We start from the raw sequence: 26,935 nt of genomic DNA on the forward strand, positions 1-26,935 counted from the left end.
CACAATCTATGTGCCAACCAAGTTCATTGGTAACTAGGACAGCATTATTTTTGAGTCAGAAAATGATTCTGTGACTCTGTTTATGTTTTGTGCTCTCCTTGAGTAATGCCATCTTTGTCTTCCAAAGTGACATTAGTGTCATTCTCTTTGCAAAATCCAACCTGTCTTTTCTGAACTTGAACTAGAAAGGGAAGGGACTTTGTGTCTGTATGGACTAAAGTAGGGTGACCAACCACCCATGGTTTGACTAGGGCTGAGGGGTATCCAGGACAAAGGACTTTAAGTTTTCAAACTGGGTCTGTTTCTGTCAGACTAGAATGGTTTGGTCACCCTTGTTGTTGTTGTTAGGTGCCGTCAAGTCAGTTCCAACTCATAGCAACCCTGTATAGGTTTTCAGAGAAGTAGCAAGAAAGATGTAGTTCTAAAGGTGACTCAGATGTGAGGTCCCTGGAAGGGCTTTTCCCCTATTCCCTTTCCACCTGGAGTTCCCCCCCACCCCATGACCCTGCTGACTCTTGTGGTGATTTTCTGTTACAAGTTGTGAGTCCTTTATTGGAAAGCTGAGATGGGAACTGGGGGAGGGAGAAGAGAGAGCAAGGAAGAAAAGTAAGGGTCAGCCTTTAAACTAGTCACAAGCACCACTTGATACAATTGTTGCCAAGAAAGAAGATGAAATGCTTGATTAGCACTGATGCTGTGGGGATTTTCCCTTTTTCTACAAAAAACAGAAAAGACACAGTGGAAAAAAAAAATTGATGAGTTGTGAGGCAGACAGCGGCCTTGCGCCTCCCCTGGAGACAAGGCGCCGGCTCATTTGTTTAAGTTTGCAGCTGGAGGCTGCCACCTCTCTTTAGGCAGCAGCTGGAGAGCCTCTCAATATCAGACAGTGGCCTGTCTGTTGATGTACAGCCACAGCCATGAACTACCCTCTAACCATGGACATAGAATTCATGAAGTACAACTTGGAAGAGCTGGTGAGTACAGACAGGCAGCTCCCGCTTACCCAGACCCTGTTGGTGTTCTAAATACCTTGTGCCCAGGGTCCAAGGGAGAGGGAACAGCCTTGGCATCCCCATTTCTTGTGGATTTGTAGAGTCTAGATAGGCCCATTGTTGTGGTTGTTGTTAAGTATCATCGAGTCGGTTCCAACTCATAACAACCCTGTATAGGGTTTCCAAGGAGCAGCTGGTGAGTTTGAACTGCTGACCTTGTAAGTTCAAACTGATTTTGAGATCGAGTGCTTATCCTGAGGCACCACATCAGGTACCTGCCTTTTAGAACCTTATTTCCCACTCCATGAAGGAAGCAGAAGAATTATTGTCCCTAATAGACATTCTTTAGAGGGGGATTGGAAGATATGGTTTTGGTCCTGTATCCTTCACTAACTTGCTGTGTGACCAGAAACAAGTTACTTTATCTCTGCATTCTTCAGTCAGAGGTCCTTTCCTTATCACTTAGGGTTGGAATAAGGGACTAGACAAGAAAGTACTTTAGAGGTTTTCTTAAACTCAAGAGGTTACCATTGATAATAGATCAATCAATACAAATTACATTCTTTGTTATATGGAAAAGGGGGACTTGCCTTCAAATAGCTCACAGTCTAGCCAAGAAAGAGAAAATATCATCACTAGAAGCTACAGAGGGACTTCCAAAAATTCGTGGAAAAATTCCATTATCTTTCCATTCCATTTTCCCACAAACTTTTAAAACTCCCCTCATATTAAACAATGGCTCTGCGCTAAATTGAGGAATTGTGAAACCATGTGGACAGCAAAAGGAGAAAGACTCTAGAAGGCTGGAGTCAGGAGGCAGGTGCCAGGTTGGTGAGATAACCTCTGATTCTATTAATTCTAAAAATGTCCAAAAGCATGGTGTCCTCCCTCCAAGGGTAGAAATCTGTGGAGATAAGGTCTTCTTGGAGGGGTTTGCTTGGGTAGTCTAAGAAGATGATCCCCAGCACTACTCTCTAGTGACCTCCCAAGTTTCTCCAGTAAAACAGAGCAGTTAGGTTGGCTTGGTTGTCACCAGACTCCTAACTAATGTGTGTGAGGTACAGCTCAACCGGAGACCCTCACCCCCACCCCCACCCCCACCCCCACCCCCAGAGATTCCTTGACTGCAGGCAGTAGAGAATCAGTTGTAAGAGTCTTGGAAACTTCTTCACAGACTTTTCTCCCTTTCCCCATGGCCAAGATCATTTCTGGAAAAAGCACATCTCTCTGAGTTGTATCCTGGGATACACCATGAAGGACCTACCACTGTCTTTTCTCCTGTATCCATCAGCTGTCCTGATCCTAAAGTCACCTTGAGATATTTCTGATCCCTCCAACTCTAACTCCACCACGTGTATTCCCAAAATTGCTTGGGAAAGACTGTCTTTCACTTGCTTGGAAGTAAAAGTAAATCATGGGGAGAAGGTGAGAAGTACCAATTACCCTTCAGTCTGGTCTCTCAAATCCAGACCCCAGTTAAAGTAGAGTCAGAACCATGAGTCTAATCAGAACTGACTACGTAATTTGAGAGAACCAATGCAAACCAAAAATCTCAGGGGCCCTTCCTTATTCAAGAATTATTAAGAATTTCAAGACTGCAGTAGCAGAGAACTAAAACCCATGGGACCCTTCTAAGCCCCAGTCTCTGTGTGACTGCAAAAGTTTCACACCTGTGAAGCCAGCCTTGTGTCTAATTACAGAGTCTGGTCAATATCCCACATCAGACTGAAACCCCACTGCCCCTACAAAGCAGCATGCCCCAGCCTGGCCCCCAAGTCTTGGCCCCTAGCCTCACCCAAATAGGTTACTGGGTGTCTTCCTGTGTCCACAGCTTCGAATTGAACATGAGCCCTGACCCAGTTGTATATCACAGTAACTAGCTCGAGACCTAGACAGTCCTAGCTTCAGTGAAATTTCAAGGTTTCCTCTAACTGCAGAGCTCACTCCACTACATGACCTACTGGGGACCAATGGTGGCAGGGGACAGGGAGCAGGGGGACTGAAAGCAAGACACAGCCCATGTCACAAAGAAAATCTACAGCTCAGGGAAAAGGCCCTGGGGAAGTGCTTCATGTCCTACCTCAAATTCATGGTCCTTAGCCAGGCATCCAAGCATGCCAGGACCTTTCGATTAGGGTCTAGCCAGGAACCCAGGACTCCTGGAGCCACATATTCTCTGGGGCTCTTCTCCTGGCTGTTGCTCCTCAGAAGCACAGATTCTTTCCTCCCACCCAACCCCAATCACAGCAAAGTCTTCAGCAGTTTGTTGGGCTCCCCCATAGGCTTCACAGCACCGAGGCCCGAGATGGTCTAGCTCATGAATGGCAAAGTAGGCAGAAGAGTTTTGCACATAGTAACTTCTCAGTGTTTAGTGACTTGTATTACCGTAAAGGCCTTAGCTCACCATCTTTCTCTGAAGTTATTGTAGCTTCTTCTACTCCTTTTGCTTTCTGTTCCCCTCTCTGCCCTCATTCAAAATAAGCACTGATTCATTTTCCTAGAGCCCTGGGACCTACACCCCAACGTTGAGTTATAAACTGGGAGCTCTTGGCCATAAGTCAAGTGCTGGCCAACCTGTCACACCTTCCTTCTCTAAGATCAACTCTAGTTGCTTAAAATGTCCATTCTCCAAACACAATAGAGGCTCCAAAGACAAGAAAATCTTGTACCAGAATAAGAAAGAACCAGGTCCCTGGGGTGGGCATGCCAAGGATCCATGCTGCTGAGAGGGCAGATCTAGGCAGACCTAGGGAGTCCTTGTCTACAGGAGCCTTGAGCTGAGAGTATGGAGCTCTTCCTAACAGAACCTGGCTGAGGGCTTGAAGAAGCCAGTCAATGCTCTATCCCTCTAGCCCCACCCTATATACCAGACAAGAGGGAAAGCTGTTACAGAGCAGGAAGGACCAAGGCCTTGCTGGATGGTCAAAACCTCAGAATACTCTGGCATCCCCCTGACCTCTACCCAGTGATGATCACCACAAACCACAACCTAAGTGTGTCCAGAGCATCACAGTTGCAATGCCTGTTCACATGCACTAGCTCATTTCATCAAAGAGGTGTGAAAAAGAGGAACCAAAACCAGTTCAGGCTGGCTCTGGGCTTTACCTTGGGGGTTGGGAGAATCCCCTCTACCACCACTAGATCAAAAGTCCCAGAAGAACCCCAGTGGAGGAGACCCTGAGTGTAGGAGGCTTGGAGGGGTTAGACATAAGGGAAGGGTTCAGGGCCAGCCTGGGGAGGGAGTCACTGTGGGACAAATCTGAATCCCCATTGGAACTCTTATCTTTTTTTTGAGGATGTACATTGTGGCTAATCCCACTTCTCTGGCAGAATAACATAAAAGTAACCATGAATTTGGAACTGAAAATCAAGACACATGAGTATTCTTTCAGAAATGATGGAACATAATACTGAATTCAGTATTACTCCAAGAAATTGACTTCAAGTGGTTGCTGTATATAGCTCCAAGGCATGTCTACTGTGAGACTCTGTCCTTAAAGTGCAAATCGATTTTAGAGTGCCGCATGGGGAGCCCTTTAAACCTAAAGATTCAGTGTAGATCTGGGGTAGCTTAAAGTCTCCCCACACAATGACATCCAGAATAGTACTATGATCCTATTGGCCAAAACCCCCTAAATAGAGATGGTAGAGGAGTCTGGAAGATTTACAACTGGGAATGGTGGACAGGGGAAGGGTTGTTAAGTAGCAAGTGAGAGTCTCAGATGATCTTTAGGGAGTATTTATCTCTTACCCCAATCTCCTTACCTGTAAGGGAAAGTGGGGTAAGAGGTACAGATCTATACCTTTCCCCTTTGGCCAGTCTTATCCTTTCAGACCCTCACAAACTCAGACTACTAAAAGCTGGAATGAGGGACACCTTGAACTGCTCCACTCTCAGCTCCTGACTTGGCTGGAAATAGCCAGACAGGGACATAAAAGGAGATGGATCTTGCGTGCCCTCCCATCACTAGAGTTATGACCTGCATCTATGTGCAGATGCCTCCTGCAGCCAACAACACTCAAGTCCCTGGAGTCCTGGGTTTTGGCCTGGTTGAGCTATACTCTCAGCAAGTAGCCCTGCTCACTCCTTGGGCTGGAGCATTCACTGGCTGCAGGACTGACTAGAGAAGTAATCAGCATCTGGGTGCTGACCTACAGGAAGATCATGTCATCCTGAGAACCAGCTCAGCTCTTGGCAAGACATGCCAGAGAACCAGAATCTAAGAGGCTGTGAGCAAGAGGCATTTGAGAGCAGGGATCTCTTCCCCACATACCTAGGCTCAGATATTCCCCTTCCTCCCAAGGTCCTAGTCCCATTGTTGGACAGATCTGCTTGTTAGAAAGCCCTTTCCTTTGACTAGAACACTCCCCCAACACCCAGATTGCACCCACTCCTCCTAATCTACCCTCTATAAATTCATATGTTAAGTCCATTCTCTGCCATCTTGCCCCAGAGGACTCGTTCCAATCTTTGAAGGCAGCTTTCATCAACTCAGTCTTCTTCTCTTCCTGAGGCTCTATATTTCCAATATCTGAAAACTTCCTCCCAGAGTGGGGTTTTCCCTTAGCAAACTGGTCGTTTTTACCCAGACCATCTAAGTTAGACTGGCGCCCAGTTGCACACCTACAGGTTTCTGTTCACCTAGCGTGAAGTAGCATTAGTACTTCTGACACCCACATTACCCTGTTGACATTATCTTAAACTTGCAGTCAACAAACTCCTGGGTCTTCCTTTCATGAACTGTTGTTAAGCCAGATCTTCCCTTTGCCCCTGGACAGCCAATGTTTGAAACTGGAGTCTGGGTCTCTATATTTTCCCATGTAGTTTTATTGGGTTAGTTTGGTCCCATAGTTCCAACCTACAGAGAAACCTGCATTGTCTGAAAGTGTGCTCAGACCTCACCCACATCCTCAGTCAAGACACGGCTGTGAGTGCAAAGAGGAGGGGATTCAGACAAATCCTTGCAGAATGCCCTAGAGACAACATCATCCACACACACACACCTCCTGGCATAGAATCCTAGTCACAAACATTGCCTGGTTTCATGCTGGCCAAGTACAGACCAATGAGGCAACTTTGCTATCAGGAGAAGTCAGACAGGTTTGGAGCCCTTAATTATCCAGGGAGGGGCCTGGGTCCTAAAGTGACTCCCAAGAAAGGAAAGAAGGAAAGACCAGAAGGGGAAGATTAACCTGTGTGGATTCGACCACTTAGTATCTCTTCACCCATCCTCCCCTCCTGGCCCCTTAATACCAGCACACTATGCCAGTTGCCCCTCCTGCCCTCTCCCCAGCGCTCACGCAATGGCTTCAGGCTCAGCTTCATTCTGGTTATTGGGTTTCCTTGACTTTTTGAGGCAGGAGTCCCTGGCCTATTTGTAGCTTGTTGGTCACAAGGTGCCATATGCTGGTGTGGTCCCATTTACCACAAGTCTGCACGTACAGAGTGTGGGTTGCTGTCTGAGCATGCAAGGGGACTTCATAGAAATATTCCATTATTCTTTCAATCCATTTTTCTACAAACTTCTTGAAGTCTCCTTGTATGTGCATGAAGATCTTGAGTTAGTCATCCCTATTGCCCATACTGTGCGCCTCTGGGCGTGAGTCTTGGAGGACTCCCTTTCACGCTATAGAATTTCGGATTTCTCAACTTTCCCAGGCCAAAGCCAGCCTTGTTTTATTAGCTCTCTCCATGGTTTGGAGCAGGGTGGGGATGCCTGATCCCCTGTATATGGGAAGTGGCTTTAACACATACCACTCCCTAGTCCCCAAAACTTCTGTTTGACACCTCCTGCTAAGATGTGCTGCCAGTTTTCAGCACCCTACGAACCAGCTTCCCACCATATTTCCATCTCTGCTTGAGAACTTTACCAAACAAATACCTCTTGGCAAGGAGGAAGGGGCAGTAAACTGTCTCCTCCAAACCTTCCTCTGGGTTCTCATGAGATGAGGTCTCTAGGGAGATGTCCCACAATGCTGACTTTAAGTGAAAAATAAGCAAATCAGCCTGGATGTGTTAAGGAACAAGGACTTGAGGAATTCTCATAAAAGGCCTTCTGAGTCAGCCAGGTTTGTGGGCTCTAACCCCAGCACTGAGCAGTGGGACACCCTGCTGAGGAAGGTAGAATACAGCCCTACTAACTAACCTGTTGACCAGAATGAAGATGAGCATGGAGCCAGGAGTCTAGTTAGGAAACCGTGTAAGCTCTGGGGACAGGGGTCAGAGGAGGGGCTGGCATAGTAACCTGATATTTTCTCTCAGCCTGAATTGCTTTACTCTTAGTACAGACTTCTAACCCCACTATCCTCCCCCTTTAATTCTTTCTGAATTCCAAGATGAGTCCAATGGTTGTGTTCAATGACAATATTGAGAATAGCTTCCAATCCCAAGAGAGAACCCAAGAGTAGGTTCGAGGCAATCAGGGGGATGAGGAGGAGGCTGGAATTGAAAGACACCTAGGAGTGTCTGAGACCTTCTGAGGTACAGAAAGAATTCCTGGCCCTCTCGTGAAAGCTTCTTCCATAGCATTTCCACAAGCATCTGTTGCATGTCTGTTATGTGTAAAACACGTGGCATTGTGAGGGGAACAAAAAAGGCCTGAGTCCAAGAGCTCACCCCTTAGTGAGGAAATGGATGTCCCAGTCCTGAGTGCTGGTGTGGTGTTGTAGGTTAATGCACTGGACTGCAAAGTCGGTTTGAACCACAAGGTTGGTGGTTCAAGCTCACCAACTGTGCCTCGGAAACCCTATACAGGGTCACTATAGGTCAGAACTGACTCCACAGCACTTAACGACAACAACAACAATGTTTTGAAAGAGTTGAGGTGGTGTCGTAGGTTGTACATTGGGCTGTTAACCACAGAGTCGGTGGTGGCTGGTGGCTGGTGGCTATGTGCCGTGGAGTTGGTTCCGACTCATAGCGACCCTGTACAAGGTTTCCGAAGCTATAAATCATTACAGGAGCCGAATGCTTCATCTTTCTCCCACGAAACAACTGGTAGTTTTGAACTGCTGACCTTGCGTTTCACAGCCCAATTCATAACCACTACACTATGCTACGCCACAAACTCGATAGTTGTACTGGTAAACCCCAGTCATTCTGCAAGAAAGAGATGAGGCTGTCTTCTCCCATGAAGATTTATAGCCAAGGAAAGCCTAGGGTTGTTATGAGTCAGAATTGACTTGATGCCAGTAGGTTTGATAGTGTTTTGAAAAGAGAGAATGTCATTCCAAGTGGAAAGGGCTATGAAGGAGGTAGGCATGGAGTTGGACCTAGACTGAAGAGTAGGAACTAAGTAGACAAACTTAGGAAGAATGGTCTGTCTAGGAAAAGGAAGAAATTGAATAGTTTCAGAGCCAGGAATGATGGGGTGCTGAGGTTAGTAGCCGATAGAGTGATGTACTTGGAGGACAATGTTCCTAAAGCAAGTAAGTAGAAGGTTCTTTTACAAAGTTTAAACCTCATCCTGCAGGTCTATAGTCTTCAAAAGATTTTTTCAGATGTAAAGCCATTTTTCCAAACAAAACATATGTGTGAAACAATACATGAGACAAAAAAGTAGAGAATCCTGGTTTAAAGGCAAGATGAGAGCCTGGAGCTTCCCCTAACCCCTCTCTGTCCCAGGAACCCCCTGTGATACACACACAATTGTGGATACACTTTAAAGAAAGTCAATAGGGTCATGCTCCCTGCAATACTTTGCAACTGGTTTTCTGAAATCTAGCAATATGTTTTCAACATTTTTCCCTAAGAGAACATGTGGATAAGCCCTGTTGCATTTGGAGCATGCCACTGTATTCTGTTGTATGAATGCACTTGTTTGTTGTTGTTGTTAAGTGCCGTCAAGTCGGTTCCAAGGAGCCCCTGGTGACCTTGAACCACCGACCTTTTGGTGACTTCACTAAGGCAGACTTATTCCAGTCTTCTTTTGATGAGCTTTTATGATAAACATGACTTTTCCCTATAATTGACTGTGCAAGTAAATGTGAAATTGAAGAAGATAAAAAGAAAAAGAAAACCACTGTCTATAGGTGGCAGAGAGACAGTGAAGGACTTTAAATTGGACACTGGTGGGAGGATGGGAAGGCTCCCCTGTCCTCCACGTAGGAAATAGACAGGAGTGGAGTTAAGGTGGCAGCAACGGAACCGTGGAGAGAGCGTAAGCTGAGCATTAGGGTGCAAGAGGCAGAGGGGCACTGGGCAGGGGTTGCAGATGGCTCTGCCATTTCACTAACAGATCCCCCACCAGGACCCCTGGATGGCAAGCAAGTCCTTTTGGTAACTAGTACAATCACCCCCTGCTTAGGTTCGCCACAAGCAGCCCCACAAGACCACCTGGGGGAAAATACCAGATCCCATCCTCATCCTCCTGGAGTTCATAATTTATGTTATTGTTGTTAAGTGCCATAGAATTGGTTCTGATTCATAGTCACCCTGTACAGAGTTTCTGAGGAGCAGCTGGTGGGTTTGAACTGCCGACCTTGTGGTTCACAGTCCAGTGCTAATCCACAGTGTCACACCAGCTCACATCAGTTAGCTATAATTGGATTTGAATTGCTGTGGGAGGGGACTGGCTAGGGAGGGGTGGGAAGAACAGAGCTGTGGGGGGAGCAGGTGCAGCGGAACAGCTGTGAGTGAAAGGTATGAAAACAGGCACCTTGTCTTCCTTTGTGGTTAGCTGGGTAAACAACCTGAGTGCTGAAGAGGGGGAGTTGGGGGAGTGGAAGTTAAGGAGGAGGGGACTTCCAGAGATGTAGCAGGCACGCCCCCTCCACTTGGAACAGGCTGCTTACCTCAGCCCTGAGCCCAGGTCTCCCTGGGTCCACTCTCTTCCTGCTGTCTCTCTCTGCCTCTGGATTTTTCTCTTCTGAAGCTCTCCTTGCTGTGGACTGAGAGCAGGAAGCGGGTTTATTAGTGATGGCAAGTAGCAGAGAGCAGTTTATCTATTGATTTCCCTAGTCACCCTTGGGGGGGGAAGTCCAGGCAGGGCTGCTCAGTGGAGGAAATATTGGCTCTAGAGGTAGACAAACCTGAAATTTAACAACTCTAGGCTCTTGGCCTCTGTAAGACAGGAATAGTATTATATACCTTGAGTTTCTTATACAGACTAAATGAAAAAGACCCAAGAATCACCTAGCAGAAGGCCCGGCATCCTCAGTAATTGTATTGTCACAATTACAATCATAACGACCAGTCAGGAATAGAGACAAGTAGAGAGGAAACCAGTAAGCCCCGGTAGTCTCCCTACCCCCAATAGGATCCAGGCTTCAGTGCCCACTATTCAGAATCAGAAGAGATGACATCTCCTCCCACCCAGATCCTACCTCAGAATTGAAGCCCTGATTTCAGACCCTGGGCCTACAGCCTCCCATATACATAGACACACAAAATAACAGAGTTTACAAACTACATCCACACCATGCACATATCTCCTTTCATATTATACTACCTTGTAAAGAATTAAGGAGCCCTGGTGGTATAGTGTGTTAAATGTTGGACTGCTAACTGCAAGGTTGGTAGTTCAAACCCACCAGCCACTCTGTGGGAGAAACAAGAGGCTGTCGGTTCCCACAAAGATTTAGTCTTGGAAGCCCTAGGGAGCAGTTCCATCCTGACCTACAGGGTCACTATGAGTCAGAATCAACTCAATAGCAGTGGGTTCGTTGGGTTGGGTTGGGTTGGGTTGTAAGAAATTAACCCTATCTATACAGGGTCGCTATGCATTAGAACCAACTCACCAGCACTTAACAATGACAACAACAACCAATCAGAAGGAGTCCCTAGATGGTTCAGACATTTAGCTGCTAACCAAAAGATTGGAGGTTTGAGTCCACCCAGCAGTGCCTTGTAAGAAAGGCCTGGTGATCTACTTCCAAAAAAAATCAGCCATTGAAAACCCAGTGGAGCACAGTTCTACTCTGACACACATAGATTCTCCATGAGTCCAAGCCCGCTCAGTGACAACTGGTTTGGTTTATAGATGTCTGAAGTTAGAAGGAGCCAAGTGTTTTGTCCAAAGACACACCAAGGAAAACTGGGATTTGGCCAGTGGCACAAGTAAAGGGACAAAAAGCAGTTATCCTGGGGGTAGAGGAAAGGAAAGATAGGAAAAAGAAGAAATAAGGGGTCCGTTTTCCTCTTGGAGAATAAAGACCGAATTCTCAGTTCTCACCCTCCTGTCTCCCCTGTCCTTGCAGTACAAGGATTATGGCAACTACAGTGACAGCACGATGTCCCCGAAGGAAAACCACTTATGCTCCACCGTTGAAGGGCCCCTACTGGCCTCCTTCAAGGCCACGTTTATGCCGGTGGCTTACGGCTTCATCTTCCTGCTGGGCATGATGGGCAACATTGTGGTGCTGGTGATTCTGGAGCGTCACCGGCACACACGCAGCTCCACGGAAACCTTCCTATTCCACCTGGCAGTGACTGACCTCCTCCTAGTCTTCATCCTGCCCTTTGCTGTGGCTGAGGGCTCCATAGGCTGGATCCTGGGCACCTTCCTCTGCAAAACTGTGATAGCGCTGCACAAAGTCAACTTCTACTGCAGCAGCCTGCTCCTAGCCTGCATTGCTGTAGACCGCTACCTGGCCATTGTTCATGCTGTCCACACCTACCGTCACCGTCGCCTCCTCTCCATTCACATCACCTGTGCCACCATCTGGCTGGCGGGCTTCATCTTTGCCTTGCCAGAGCTTCTTTTCGCCAAGGTCAGCCAACACCATCACAACAATTCCCTGCCACGTTGCATCTTCTCCCAAGAGAACCAAGCAGAGAGCAATGCCTGGTTCACCTCCCGCTTCCTCTATCACGTCGGTGGGTTCCTACTGCCAATGCTGGTGATGTGCTGGTGCTACGTGGGAGTGGTGCACAAGCTGTGCCAGGCACAACGGCGCCCTCAGCGGCAGAAGGCAGTCAGGGTAGCCATTCTGGTGACAAGCGTCTTCTTTCTCTGCTGGTCTCCCTACCACATCATCATTTTCCTGGACACCCTGGTGAGGCTGAAGGCCATGGACAATTGGTGCGAACTGAATGGCTATCTCTCTGTGGCCATCACAGTAAGCGAGTTCCTGGGCCTGGCCCACTGCTGCCTCAACCCCGTGCTCTACACTTTCGCGGGTGTCAAGTTCCGTAGTGACCTGTCTCGGCTTCTCACCAAGCTGGGCTGTGCCGGCCCCGCGTCTCTTTGCCAGCTTTTTCCAAATTGGCGCAAGAGCAGTCTCTCTGAGTCAGAGAATGCCACATCCCTCACCACCTTCTAGGTCCTTTTGTATTTGCTTTCCTTGCAGGAGATACAGGGACTCTGGAATCCCTTTCAACAAGAAAGTTGGATTCTTTCAATAAGAGTTGGATTCCTAAGAGCTCACTTTGACCAGCATCTTCATATTGGGGACTTGGATGAGCCCACCTCTCTTGCTAGAACATCCCTGCCAGCTCTTCTCTCAGCCCCTGGCTAAGCTAGAGCCCAGAGAGGGGGAAGTAGCCCGAAGGCAAGCAAAGGCTACCCTGTGCCCATCACCTTCTCTCATCCTAACTATCCAAATCTTAGGAAACATTTCCTTCTGCCCGGGCCAACAGGGAACATCAGTCCTCTCCCAGAACAAATTCTACCATCTATGGACTTCTGACCTCCAGAGCTCTCCACCTCTTCTCCTATCCCATCTGCAGAATGAAGCCAAGAAAGGTTGAGCACCAGGGGATGGGTGGAGGTTGGGGCTGAGGTAAGGTAAGCTGACAAGGGAGCATGGCCCTGACAGGATCTCAGGCCCTAATGAGCATTTTGCCAGGCTCCTGTGCTGCAGCCATCTGACCAAGCAGGAAATTGGGACTGATTCCATTCAGATAGCTGCCCCTGACTGACCACACCAGCCAGTGCTGGGCCAGGCGCATGGGCCCAGCAGGTCTGCAGGTTTAGGGAAGGTTCCAGCTGCTCTCAGAGATACAGCCAGTGTCCAGGGGCCAGAAAGACCCAATGAGGGAATGAAGATTACCTTACCCAGTCCCAAAGAAGGACAAATATAAATGGAATCCAGCTATTTCCTCTGCTCAGAGAGGAGGTGGAGATAGGAAGACTTCCTGACCCCCTTTCCACAGGCTAGAGGGGCAATGGAGACTCCTAGAGCAGTCTCAGACTACAGCAGAGGGAGCATGTGGCCAAAAGGCAGAACGGAGATGCAGACTCCTGACGTGAAAGGAGCCAAAAGAGCTAGGGGCTAGAGGGGGTCTCAGGGAGTCACTTCATCCGCCCCCTACCTGCAGGGCAAGCCCAGAGTTCAGTCTCGGCTGGGTCTCACTGCCTTAGGGAGGGCAGTGTGAGTTGAGTGAAGACCTGGACAGGGAAGTCCCCAGGTCCCTGAGGAAGCCCTGCCCTGAGAGGATACTACTCAGATGGAACCACAGGAAGCCGCTTCGCTTCTGTGGGCCAGTTCTGGGCAATCCCTCCCTCCTCCCAGCTTCAAATCTGTAGTGGTGAGGGGCTTCAAGTCAGGGACACATCTGGGTTGCCCAGTCCTGCTCAAGTCAATTGGCAAAGTTCCCTGGGGTGGCCCCCACAGGAGCCAGGGACTGTGGCTTCACTACAGACATTGGGAAGCCCTGGGGGCCCCCACACCCTTTTCCTCCTAGCATCCCACAGCCAGGCTGTAGGAGGCAGACACAGAAGCAAAAAGACAAGAGGTTGGATTTTTTAATTTTCTCTTTTTAATAAAAAGGCACCTATAAAACAGGTCAATACAGTACAGGCAGCACAGAGACCCCCGGAACAAGCCTAAAAATTGTTTCAAAATAAAAACCGAGAAGATGTCTTCACATATTGTATTTATATATTTATATATATATATATATATTTATATAATGGTACAAAATGGCTGAGGGTATGGCCATGAATGAAGGGAGTAGGCTGGCCTGTGGAGTTCACCTTGGAAAGCTAGTCTGGTAGAAGTGGTAGAAAGGGGCTGGGAGGACATGGGCCCTTTGCGGTCTGACCCCTCTCCTCAAGGCAGGAAAACACTTAAGAGTCAGGCAGTATGGGTAGTCTCAGATCAGGGGTGGGGGTTAGTCATGGGCACGGGCCCCAGGTTGAGGCAAAGCAGGCAAGGTGCCTGGCAGGATAGAGAGCCTGGGCCTGGCCCCCAGAAGGTGCTGGGGAAGGCAGGAACCTGCAGCCAGCCCGGAAGAACGTGACCTGACAGTGGACTGAGGACAGCACCAGACGCGGGGAACATGGGGCAATTCCCTTTGTTACAGCTGCCAACGCAAGACAAGGCCCTGCACGTCAAGAAGGCTAGAGACAAGGCCATGACAGAAGACACCCTATCTAGAAGTAGCCTGTGGCCTCAGCCAGGGAACTGCCCCACCACCTCGCAAGGCAGGAAAGGAAGTGAGAAAAGGAGAAGTCTTTATCTCCTGGGGCCAAGGGGCACAAAACACCCAGTTGTGTATGGCTTCAGCTCTCACCAGAGGTGGCGGGGAGCTTTTCTGGGAAGAACAGAGAGCTGAGGGGGAGGCAGTGGCTGAGCCTGGCTGGGCAGATGGATCAGGAACATGCCCTGAACCCTAGGCACAGGGACCTTGCTAGACAGTGGGAAGCTTCCCTGCCCCCCTCCAAAACTTCCCCAATTACATCCACGGGGTGGAGGCTGGGGAGAGGGGGATACAGACTGATTCAGTCAAACCCTCTTCTTCCTCCTTCTGTAAGTAGATGGCAGACTCTGGATGAGCCAGGAGCCTGGTGGTTTACCTGAACCAGGGCTACAACAACAGGCGTAGGACCATCAGGGCCACCACAGGGTCAGTGGCACCATGCCACCCCCTCCATGGCTGCCCCCAAGGGGCCATATAGCCACCTCCTCTTCCTCCTTGTCTTCTTCCCAGACTGGAGACAAAAGACTTCAAGTTCTGGCTAAGATGTAGCAGCAACAGGGGACCCCCAGATGCCCACAATTGGGAAGCCAGGGCTCCATGTAATCATGTGGAGCACACACATGTGCTCCCTGAATTACCACTTAGCAGCAGACAGGCTGCTATCCTGGGGTCTCAGTCCTGCTGGGCTCACCAGGTGGAAGCCTATGGGTGGTCTGATCTCAATTTAGGTGTGGGGCATGGATGTCATTTTACCACTCGGGCAGGGGACAGCAATGGTACCCTTTATTAACCCAGAGAAACTACAACAGTGGAGAGGTGTGTGGGACAGCATGTCCCTGGGTCCAGGGGAATGGCAGGGGCCATAGTTTGAAGACAGGGTTGGGGGGTACTGGGGAGAGGGTTTCTTTTATCCTTTTTGTGTGACTTCTATCAAAACACAGAAATACAGCACACGCACAAACTGGCACAAAAGCGCAGCGCTCTATTTACAGCTCCGGCTGGCACCTGCCCACCTGGCCAGCCGCCTGCAGGGAGGGGTAGGAGAGGAGGTCAGCCACACATCAGCAGGGAGAGGAAATGAGGCAGGAAAAGACACAAGGAAAAGCAAGTGATGGCAGAGAACCAAGAGGAGAAGGGAAGCGGAGCTCAAAGGATGAGGAGAGGAGGGGAGAGAGGAGACAGAGACCTCTCCTGCCCTCCCTCTTCCCCAAAAGCAACAGGACTTCGAAAGCAAAGCTGAAGGAGGTCGGTACAACAAAGGGGAAATAGAGGCGCCATAGGAACTAGGATGAGTGGGAGAGAGGGCAGTCCTGGTGGCCAAAATGGAACCCCAATCCAAAATCTGCCACCCTCCCCCACCCACACTGCCACTTCCCCCTAAGCTGCCAGTATGTCTGGTTTCCACAAATGCCACTCCCCACACAAGCCCCCTCCCACCCACACCACCCCACCCCTCAGCCCAGGCCATCCAACACTGGAGGGAAAGAAACTGTGTCAAGCTTCTCATATTTGTAAATATTGCCCCTGGCTGCAGCTTTTCCAGGGACTGCTAGAAGGGTAGGTTGGCCATACCGCCGGGGGCCGGAAGGTAGCCCATCTGGCTGTCCAGAGACACACTGCGCTGCCGCAGGGGATGGGGCACCATGAGGTTCTGCTGGGGCGGTGGACCCATCAAGGGGCCCTGTGGGGAAAGCACGTGGGGGGGCTGGCTGTACACCTCGCCCCCCACGCCGCGCTGCTTCATCAGCATGAAATTCTGCTGGGTCATGAGGCCTTGTGGAGGGGACATGACCCCCGGGTGCAGGCCGTGGGGCACCATGCCCTGTTGTGGGGGCACACCTGTCCTTCCCAGCAAGGACATCTGTCCGGGGTGGCACATGGGCATGTTGAGCCCCCGCTGGATGCCCTGCTGGCCCTGGAGGTTGGGGGGCCGTGAGGGCGTCTGCTCCGCCATCATGTTCTGCAAGTTCATGAGATGCAGATTGGGGGGCTGGGCCTTGGGGGCTTGGTTCTCACTCTTGGGGAAGTACTGGAGGGTGCTGCTTGGTTTTTCGGAGGGAATGATCCTCGACAGGTCGAACTCGGGGATCCCAGTCGGGGTAGGCCGGATCACCTCACTCAGCTCGGGGTCATTCAGCACGGACGCCACCCCAGGGAGCACGCCTGGTGGGTAGGCATCACCCATGCGCCCAGCCATGCCTTTGCCCATCAAGTGTTGTTGGGGGGGCAGGGGGCCTGGTGGCTGGGTGGACAGGTCCTCGGGAGGCAGGGGCATGCCTGAGGGGTAATGCTGCTGCAGGCCAGGCCCCCCGCCCCCACCCCCACTAGGAGCCATGGCACCATGGGGCTGCTGCAGCCGAGGGGGAAAGGGCATCAGCTGCGAGGAGCTGGGCACAGGGCCGCAAGGGGCATTCAGGGAGTCTGGGCCCCCCGGAGCCATCATCATTGAGTTTTGTGGGGGGCCTCCTGTCCCCTGCGCGTTGGGGTGCAGTGGAATGTTGGAGCCTAGAGGGGTAGGGGAGGGCAACATGGTGGGCGGGGGCTCATGGGACAGGGGCTGCTGGCCTGGCAGGTTCATGCCCATGGGGCTCTGGGCAGCAGCTGAGTTCAGGTGCATCTGGTTGGGCTGGTTGTTGCTGATCCCTAGAGGAAATGAGGAAAAAGAGGGTTAAGAATAGCAAATAGCATATGTGCATAACTTGGGGAGGGTCCTTCCCCACCCAAAGCTGGGTGGGTGCCAGGGGCGAGGGTTTTCACCACACTGGCCTTTCCTGGCTCCTGGAAGGGACTTGAGGCATTTCAACTAACAGCCAAGACCTAAGTTCTTTGGGCTTGCTGTCATGAAATTCTGGTGGCAGTGGGGATAGTGTCACTGGGCTTCACTCCCAAAGCTGGCCTGACCACAGGGGGTGACTACTGGCCACACCCAGTTCTTCCCACTCCCAGTGTCCACATCAGCTCATCTCCCTGGGGCCCCCTTCCTGGCCTCGCACCTGGCCCGGAGCCCTGTGGTGGTGGTGGCGGGGGCAGCAGGGGCCGGTCGGGCAGCAGCTCGTCGTCTGAGGTGGCGATGGTCTTGATGGCATTGTGGTAGAGCGGGGTAGAGCTGGGCATGGCATACTTGGACATCTGGGACATCATCAGTGACAGGGGATTCTGGGAAGGCGTGGGGTCTGGGGAGGAAGTGAATGGTAGACTGGGGTTCATGAGGCCGCTGGGAGGGTTGGCGGGAGGCGCGGAGGAGTTGCTCCGGGGGCCGCTAGGCGGGAGAGCACCTACAGAAGTGGGGAGACAGAAAGAGAGCAGGGGTGACTGGGGAGGGGAAGATGAATTTGGCTGTTCATAGTGGAGGTTAAGGAAGAGGTCAGCTCCTTATACCTCCAGCAGACCTGACCCCTCCAGGCACATTCTATTCCCACTAAATACAGGCCCCCCATTATCACTACATACCACCTGGCCTCAAGCAGTCTTGTAACCTTGGGACTCTGGGAAGTAAGGGGATCCCAAGTAAGACCCCCTCACATGCCTGGGAGATTAACATCATGCTCCCAGAGAACAGCCACATGGCTACCAGCAGCTGCCCCTCAGGCAGAGCCAGCCACCTCTGGCCCCTGGCACTCACTCTCCTGCCCCAACAGGTACATACCCACCTTAGACTCTCTCAATACCAGAGAGTCCAACACCCACTTGGCCAGCCCAGTTGACTCACCCTGTTCCATGTTGCCCAGGGTGGTGGAAGAGTTCATGTTGAGAGGCGGCTGCTTGTTCTGGGGGACCCCAGGGCTGGGCATGGCTGTCTTGGGTGAGGCCACCCAGCCTGGAGAAGGCACCGCCATGGAGGGAGACTTGAGCCTGCTAGGTGAGTCAGTGGGCGAACGGACACTGAGAGAGGAGCTGAGGACCTGGGGTGACTTGAGAGGCCCCGGTGGGTTGGCAGAAGGCAAGGGCACCATCTGTGAGGGAGTCTGGGGGGACTTGAGATTGGCAGAGGGTGAGGTGACCAGTGGTGAGTGCACCTGGCTGAGGGTGGGCGACTTCAGGTGTCCCATGCCTGGTGAGCCCATTTGATTAATACTGATGGTGAGGTCTGAAGGCCGCCTGCCCAGCCCTCGGTTGGGAGCTGAATGCATGGACCCAGGAGGAGGATTAGACGCAGCGGGCAGAGGCATGTGGCTGAGCCGGGTGGTACCCACATTGCCTATGGACACCGAGCTCTGGTCAGGGCTGAACATGTCTTGGGTACTGCCCATGTCCTGGGGCATGGCTTGGTAGGGTCCCTGGCTTCCAGAGAATCCTTGCTGGCCCTGGTTGGGAAATTGTGAAGGCATAAGCATCTTCTGGGGGCCTCCCATCATGCCACTGCCATTCTGGGCTCGAACTCGGGCCATCTCCTCGGGACTGAGGCCCTGGGGACCCATCATGTCCCCGGGGCCCCGCATCTTCTGGGACATTAGCATCTGCTGCTGCGGGGTCATCTGCACATTCAGGTTCATGTTCATGTTCATGTTCACATTCATGTTCATGTTGAGGTTGCCTGGCCCCATAGGTGGGTCCACCTCCCTCAGTCCAGACTGCCCCATGGGGGGACTCAGGAGACCCCGGCCTCCACCAAACTCCATACCCATGGGTGTGCCCGCCAGGCCTTCGCCACCAGTCATCTGCCCGGGGAACATGGCTGGATCCATCTGTCGATGTGCTTGCATCATTCGCTCCATCTCCATGCCCTGCCCCATGCCACTACCGGCCATGCCCAGGGGGCGCTGCATGCCCATCGACCTCTTCTCCAGCAGCTGGTGCCTCAGTAGCTCCTCTCGAACCCGTGGTGTCATGAACCGCTCCACCTCACCCTGCCCGCCGGGGTAGGGCACAGTGTTCTGGGCAAAATTGCCAGGTCCCCCCATGGGGGGCAGGTCTTCGGTCCAGCCCATTCCCGGCCTCACAGGCCTCTGCATGGCATTCATGGGCACCTCCATTGGCATACTCTGCATGCCCCCAAACCCAGGTACCCGTTGCATCTGGTTGCCTGGGAAACGGGGGCCCGGGAAAGGAGGGCCACCCCGGAGCTGCATGGGGTCCTGGACATCCATGGGCCCCCGCAGCTGAGTGCCCATTGCAGATGGCCACTGATCCCCAGGTTTGCTGTGGTAGGGAGGCGGAGGCCCCCTCACCATCATGCCTCCCATTCCCATCATGTCCTGCAGAGGGCGCCCCCCGTGCAGCCCAATCTGTTCCTCCTTCCGCCGTTTCTCCTCGTAGTACTCTTCCTGTAATTTGCGCCAAGCCACTTGCTCTGGTGTCAGGCTGTCCTGACCTAATCTCTGCATCATCATGTTCATTTGCTGCCCCATGTCTCCACCAGGGGGGTGCGCAGGCACTTCATGTTCCAGCGGAGGGCCCCCCAAGTTCTGGGTCTGCGAAATCATGGACTGCAAAGGTTCCTCATACTTCTTTAGTCCACTGGGTGGGGCCGTGGGTGGCTGCTGGGGGGCAGGCGGCACTTGTGTTGGTGGCCCACCTTCACCTGTACCTCCTGGGGGCCCCTTGAGAAAAGGCTCAGTCTCTCCACTGCGGAGCAAAAGCCGCTCAATGTCTCGCAGGGTCTGGAGGGACCGTTCCCGATGTTCCAGCTGCTCCTTGGACAGGCCCTCAGAGCCCACCAGACTTCGCTGCCCATTTCCTGAGGGGTTGGCTTCCCCAAGTAGGGCAGCACCAGGGACACTGTTTGGGTCTCCTCCAGGAGGCAGAGGGTTGTTGTTGGTGGCAGCTGTGGGGGTGTTAGGGTGGGTGCCCCCAGTCCCACCACCAGTGCTGGCAGCTCCCACCGAGTTGGGTGTCAGGTCCTGAGTGGTGTCCTCAGGGGGTCCTTCCTGTGGCAGAGCAGGAGGGGCACTGCCAGAAGGTGGTGGTGGTGGTGGCAGTGGAGGTGGCTGTGATTGTGGGGTGTTTGCTGACGGTGTGCTCAGGGGTAACGGTTCTGGGGTGGGTGGCACTTTGGGGGCCTGTGGGAGGACAAAGCAGAGCATGAGACAGGAAGGAGTTGCACCAGCCAGTCCCACAGTTCACAGAGTGTCCTGCTAGGGCACCAACCGGGCACCATACTCACCTGGTCGAGCTTGGCCCGGGGCACGTTCTGCTGGTGGTAGGCCAGAATGGAGTCCGCCCGGCCCTGGAGCACTGCCTCTGCCGCCCTGCACCAGAAGATTGGAGCACAAACAGCTCAGAAAGATGGGCCAGTAGGAGCCAGCCCTGTCCTCACCCGGCCCTGCCCTGCTGCATGCACTGACTTTAGGCCCCAGCCAGAGGAGCTGTGCTCACTCCTGGACCCCTGGAGACAAAGCAGACTTGGCTTCCCTTGAGGGCACTTACGTGTTGGCCAGGTGTGTGGTGAAGACATACACGAACTGTGAGGGTGGCTTCCCAGGGACACCCCCGCCCCCGCCCCCGGGGACATCAGAACGAAGGCCAGGCGGGGGGCCGTGAGGGGGGCCTGGTGCGCTGCTTTCACTGAGAGGCAGTTGAGGGGCTTGGCCAGGACCCAGCTGTGGGGCCGCCATGGCTGCATCTGCTACATTACAATCTGCATCAGGAAAAAGGAGAGTAAGGTGGTAAGTGGCCCAGATCCAGAAAGTTCCAACTGGGAGCACTCACCCCAGCCCTTGGTAAGGAATGCCTAGGGACCAAGGTTCATTGTCCTTTAGTTCATGTTCTCAGGGTCATTTGTGGCCACATCCTGTGCTTTCGCCAGCCTCGTTTCAATACCTTCTTTCCCTAGACCCGTCTTTGGGTGTGACCATGTGGAGAAGACCCCACCTGTCTTGTTAGTTTATAGTCCTGTGATGACTTCAGTGTGGCTATACTGCTGGCAGCTATGACACCAGCAGGTCACCCATGGTGAACAGGTTTCAGCGGAGCTTCCAGACTAAGACACACTAGAAAGAAAGGCCTGGTGATCTACTTCAGATAATTAGCCAATAAAAATCATACAGGATGCTAGGCTGTCTTTTGAATTTTGGTTTCCCTGGCATACCATTATAAAATAGACATTTGAGGGGGAGAGAAAGGAATAGCCAGAAATATCACCATAGAAAGCTTGCCTATAACTGATTGGAATACCTAAAATGGGGCTACAATGTGCCCAGTGAAGGAGGCTTCCTGCAGAGCCTTTGCATTGCGTAAGACCATAGGCAGAAGCCTGACCCCCATCCAGAATCTTCTGATGTGGGAAATTTCCACTTGAAAGGACAAGCAGACCAGCCTGGAGCAGCTAGAAGAACAGAAGATACTTCTTGAAAGAAAGACCAACAGGAAAAATAAAACTCAATAAGGGCGGTACAACTGATTACTACAAGAACAAGCAAGTTGCTCGCCCAGGAGACATCAAGGCAAGTGGTCGGGTCCCCTCAGAGCAAACCCCCTTCCAAGACTAAAACTCAATGGGAATACATGAGCAGACATGTGTTCTGATTGGTGACCACGTTCGTCACTGATAAGGGGAAGTGAGGGAAAAACAGCAATGAAGCTGCGAGCTAAGCCCTATAGACTTTTGTGAACAGGGGTGGAGACCTGATTGGCCAGCAGTGTGGCAAGACCTGAGGACTCTTGGGCCCAGAGTCAGTGACATAGCCACAGAGGAATAGAGTGGAGAGTGAAGCATCCAGCTGATAAGAAGAAAGGGCATATGCATAAGAACACCCACACTTGCAGATAATACCCACTTGACCTGGTTTCAATGACTGGATGATCAGAGCTCAACTAGAAGAAAAAAGAAAAGGAAAAAACGACTAATCTGATACAATGTGATGAACTTGACCTACACCTATGGAGACAGTAGCTCAAAAGAGGGAACCAATCTTTACAGCAAGGATCATTCCCACCCCCTCCACACACAAGAGTAGACAGGGATAGGCAACTTGGACATTGGCTACACAAAATGTGGGGGCTACAAAGGCAAGAAGCGACTGGCTTACAAGCTTTCAAGAGAGAACCTAGATCCAGAGAGCTCGGAGGAAGGTAGACTCTCCACTGAATAGTATCCTATCTGTCTGGGTGGGGCTGATGAAAGGAGATGGGGATAGGTCTCTTGTGGTACAATAGTGAATAATTGTTATCAGGACTGACAGTGAGGGTTGGAAATATAAAGTAGACGTTTTGTAACAAAAGGTGGGGAATGGTTGCCTTTGCAGTCTAGGAGTGGAGGTCCCTGGGACCATCAAGGGAGAAGAGTGGAGTGTGGGACCCTACCCAGAGAAGCGGTGATGCCAGAGATGGAGGCAGAGACAATGACGTGGAGAGATGGAACGGCTGGGGACTCTAGACCCAGAGAGGGAGAGGGGCTGTGTGCTGATGACCGGAGGGGGATGGGGGCAGGCTTGCAGGGTGAACCCTTTGGTTGGTTGATGATACATGGAGGGGCTTGTAACCATGGCAATGAAACGATATACGATAGAATGTATATAAAGCTAATGTTCTCCCATGTAAACTATTACATAATTCACACAAAATTTTTTTTAAAAAGAATCCTATGGGAACAGAACATAATACTTTTCAATATAGTGCTGGAAGATGAGCCTCCTCGGTTGGAAGTCACTCAAAATACATAGTGACTCCAACATTGCACATGGGTCACCACATGTCAGAGCTGATTCAATGGCAGCTAGCCACAACATGTGGTCAAGGGGGAAAAGGCTGGCATGAACCGTAACAGTAGGTTCCCGTGTGTTTTCACCTGTTCAATACATCCTTGGGAAGAGCGCATCATTAACTGAGATCTGAAGGGTTGAGGAAACTCACCCAAGGTTACACAGCTATTTAATAGGGAGTCAAAATGTGGAGCCCAACAAGGACTCCAAAGTTCTGCTGAGTCTCAGTTCTCAAACTATTGTGCGTGCGTGCGTTTGTGTGTGTGTGTGTGTGAACATCCCCTCTCCAGTGACCACAGTAAGGAAAAAAAAAAAAGAAATTGTATAAACTGACTATCCAAATGATGAAGGGTTTTAAATTCTAGCCTCACCACTCACTAACGTTGTGGCCTTTGTGAGTACTGTTCTTTTCCACATATAATGAGTACATGTGTATTAAGCACACACATACCTAGCATGCATTGGAAATTAGTGTGTGAGCAGGTTGTATGGGTTCACAAAACAACTTAGGATGCGTGAGAATATGGTAAGACATTTTATCCTCTGAGCCTTAGTGTATTCATCTCTGAAATGGAAACCCAACCCTACTCCCCGCACAAGGGACAGATCAAAGAAACATATTTTTACAGCAAGTTCAGAACTCTATCACAAACTCCAAAATCATTTGGCAAACTGAAAAAGTAGGGCAGCCACCCTCAGTAGCAGGAAAAGTTTTGTTCCATGGTCACATTTTCCTCTAAGTGATCATCTAGAAAATATGACTACAGGTCCATAATGGGTCTAGCTGAATGGGTGGACATGTTCCCATTCTAGGAAAAACAAATCAAAGCACAAGCCTGAGGACAGTAACAGAACTCTCAGTTAACGTAAAATAGTAAATTTCCCAAGTTGCTTTTGTTAAGCCAGGGCGGTGGCCAGCTTCTCACAGGCCAAGCATTAGGTCCTTTCCTTGGGTTAACCTTCTCTGACAGTTCTATCCCACAGTGGCCTTGCTCTGCAGCCTGTCTCTCGATTTTATACATGAAAGTCGAGCTAAATGTTTGAGAAGACTTGAGAGCTGATCTCACTGTGTGAAGGGCTGTCCTGGGGAAGAGAAAGACATCTACACAGGACTAGGATCCTAGACACAAGTTAGGGGCCAGAGGAGGCAGGTTTTATGTTAGGGGCCAGAGGAGGCAGGTTTTATGCCAATAAGGGGCTTTCTAGTCCTGGTGTGGGATACTGCACTGGACCACAAGGTAAGTTTGAAACACAAGATTGGCAGTTCAAATTCACCAGCTACTCCTTAGAAACCCTATGCAGGCTCATCACTATGAGTCAGAACCGAATTGCAACAAGTACAATAATAACAAGGGAGTCCTTGGATGGTGCAAATAGTTATCAAGCTTGGCTGCTAAACAGAAGTTGGAGATTCAAGTTCACCTAGAGGTACCTCGAAAAAAAAGCCTGGTAATGTGCTTCTGAAAAATCAGCCACTGAAAACCCTATGAAGCATAGTTCTATTTTGACACACATGGGGTTGCCATGAGTCAGATTCAATTCAGTGACAACTGCTTTTTTATATGTGTGGTGGAAACATATACAACAAAACACACATAGATTAAACTATTTCTACAGACTTCTTCATAACAACAAAAGCAAGCACTTCTTCATAACAACAAAAACTAAGCATGTTACCTCTATCAACTAATTTAGTCCTCACACCAAAAAAGAATGTAATATTGTTTTTATAGAGGAGGAAACTGATGGCCCGCTCCCAAACTGATACAAATAAGTAGAGGGGGCAGGATGTAAACTGAGGCAGTCTGATTGGAGAGTATAGGTTTTAACCTCTACAATGTGCTATCCACTACCCCTGCATTAAGATGTCTTCAACCACAACCCTAAAACCAAAAAAATTAGATGGTGTTTGGCTAACAACTTGATATATAAATGGTATCTCCACTGCTCTGAAAAGGGACAAATTAGAAGGTCCTGGATAGAGTAGGAGAAAAATGTGGAACAAAACTCAAAATCGTAAAAAAAGACCAGGCTTACTGGTTGGTTAGAGACTGGTGGAACCCCTGAGACTGTGGCCCTCAGTCCCCCTACAAGTCAGGAAGGGACTCACCTCTCTGGCTCAATTTTCAGCTAAACAATAGAAAGATCTTTATGGGGACAATAACACTAGGGAGGGATGCACATCTTAGGAAGAAGGGATGGCGACAGGAAACATAGGGCAGAAGTTACTTTGTGGGGATTGCAATTAACAACATGAAATAAAATGTGGATGAAATGTTGAATACAAAACTATCTGCTCTGTAAACCTTTACACAATTCACAATAAAAAGCTTAAAAACTTTCCTATCAAAATCTTTTTTAAAAAAAGAGTCTTTAAGAATTTGATGGCAGTACAACTAAAATAGTAATCATGGTTGGCTTGGATATTGGCGACAGGATGTTAGCAATCCCTTCTTTGTACTACCCTGTGTCTTCTAAGATTTCTACAACAATAAATTCTGATGTTATATTAGGGGAGGGTGGGGTCTTTTCTGGGAGGCAGTGACCACCCCCATTTACCACTGAGGGGGTAAGGTCAGCATGCCCTGAGGGACTGGGCCCATTAACATTCTAGGCAACTGGTGAGGTTTTGGCATTTTCACCTAAACATAAGAATGATTGTGAGGATGGCACATGACCAAGCAGTGTTTAATTCTGTTGCACACGGGGTCGCTAAGGAGTCAGAGCCAACACAGCAGTACCTAGCAACCACCACCACCACCACCTCTATAGACAGGTCCCATCAATTACTAGCCACTCATTCCACAAAGAGTCTATTTCCTCCTCCCTACACCTCACTGGGCTGTTATAAGGATTAAATACAACAAAGTAGCAGAAATACATTTTTACTTTCTTCTCACTATGGCCCCTGCCCTCATGAAGTTACTAATTGAATATCCTATGCTAGTTTCATATGTATTGTGGGCTCCCCAAGTGCAGGGGCTGTGTCTGGCTCTCCTCCATCACTTGAGGAAGGCCCCAAAACACATTTGATCAATAAATGAATGAGAGGAACAGGTATTCACCTATACCCACTCATCATCATCCTGATAACGCATCTCAAGCACTGGACAGAAGTCAATTAGAGGTTAGAGAAGAGTACCAGAGACTCAGCCAAGTATCAGCTGTGTCCCAGGCTTAACACAGCTTTGCAAACCTTTGCCAGCTGTCCGGCTCCCAGCCACTGGCATCATTGCCCTCCCTCCATTGTCCAGTAGGTGGCAGCACAAGCCAGGAATTCAAAGGTAGAGGAATTTGGTGGTGTAGCCAGGAAAAGGAGACACCTGAGGTTCACCTCACCCTACATCAGTTCCTAGGGAGACCCGGTCCAATGAACACCTGGAAGGCAGAGGCTAAGCTATCACCAAGGAGGGAGGGATGAAACCTGAGAAGTGGGATGTGAGAAAAGATAGGTGGGTTCCAGACCCCTGCTGCTCCTTGCCCAGTCTCAGACATCTCAAGTCTAGGTGAGAAGAGGAAGGTTCACTCTGGGAAGCCATCCCCCTGGGCCACCATCCTGACACAGACAGGCACTCACTGTGGGTGGCCCCAATGGGCTTGTCCTCCTCCTCGCTGTCAGGTCCTGAGCACCATTCGTCCCCACTGTAAGGCTGCTTCCGCTCCAGCACACACCGCCGCTTACTCCGAGGCGCAACCTCTGCTCAGGCAGGACAGAAAGCAGACAAGGGTGAGAGGGAGTGCCCTGTCCTCCCATGAACAGGGTTCTGGGCACCAGCCTGGGTCATCCCTCCCAGGCCCATTCCCCAAGATGTTCCACAAAAGTAGGCACTGCCCAGGCCATGGTGGGCACCCTGCCAGCCCCTGGCCCTCACCACACCACCATTTGTTTCTGATTTCACTCTGTTGCCCCGGCTGCCTGTCTTCCCTCCCCCCTTCCCCCC

The 26,935-nt window shown here is 50.6% G+C and overlaps 2 protein-coding genes across 3 annotated transcripts in view; one reads left to right on the forward strand and one right to left on the reverse strand.

Moving 5' to 3' along the window:
* The first annotated feature begins 935 nt into the window (after positions 1–935).
* CXCR5 (chemokine (C-X-C motif) receptor 5) lies at positions 936–12,254 on the forward strand. Its single transcript, XM_006833988.1, has 2 exons — positions 936–974; positions 11,190–12,254. The coding sequence occupies exons 1-2, from the start codon at positions 936–938 to the stop codon at positions 12,252–12,254; spliced, it is 1,104 nt and encodes a 367-aa protein (XP_006834051.1).
* A 3,006-nt stretch (positions 12,255–15,260) lies between these two features.
* The window catches only part of BCL9L (B-cell CLL/lymphoma 9-like), a 13,937-nt gene continuing 2,262 nt past the window's right edge, over positions 15,261–26,935 (reverse strand). The window contains exons 3-8 of one of the 2 annotated variants that reach the window (XM_006833893.1): positions 26,572–26,691; positions 20,722–20,932; positions 20,459–20,543; positions 18,065–20,354; positions 17,349–17,630; positions 15,261–16,998 (exon numbers count right to left, since the gene is read on the reverse strand). In XM_006833893.1, the coding sequence (XP_006833956.1) occupies positions 15,905–16,998; positions 17,349–17,630; positions 18,065–20,354; positions 20,459–20,543; positions 20,722–20,932; positions 26,572–26,691 (4,082 nt within the window). In that variant the 3' untranslated portion in view covers positions 15,261–15,904. The remainder of the gene's footprint in view (positions 16,999–17,348; positions 17,631–18,064; positions 20,355–20,458; positions 20,544–20,721; positions 20,933–26,571; positions 26,692–26,935) is intronic. The other variant, XM_006833894.1, reaches the window with a different exon arrangement.

Source organism: Chrysochloris asiatica, unplaced genomic scaffold, assembly GCF_000296735.1.
Source record: "Chrysochloris asiatica unplaced genomic scaffold, ChrAsi1.0 scaffold00008, whole genome shotgun sequence".
NCBI classification, from domain to species: domain Eukaryota; kingdom Metazoa; phylum Chordata; class Mammalia; order Afrosoricida; family Chrysochloridae; genus Chrysochloris; species Chrysochloris asiatica.

Excerpts from the sequence above, each read along its gene's own strand:
- CXCR5 (XM_006833988.1), top strand. The coding sequence starts at position 936 with ATGGACATAGAATTCATGAAGTACAACTTGGAAGAGCTG. Across the intron at positions 975-11,189 it reads AGTACAACTTGGAAGAGCTG|TACAAGGATTATGGCAACTA; the intron begins GTGAGTACAGAC and ends CTGTCCTTGCAG.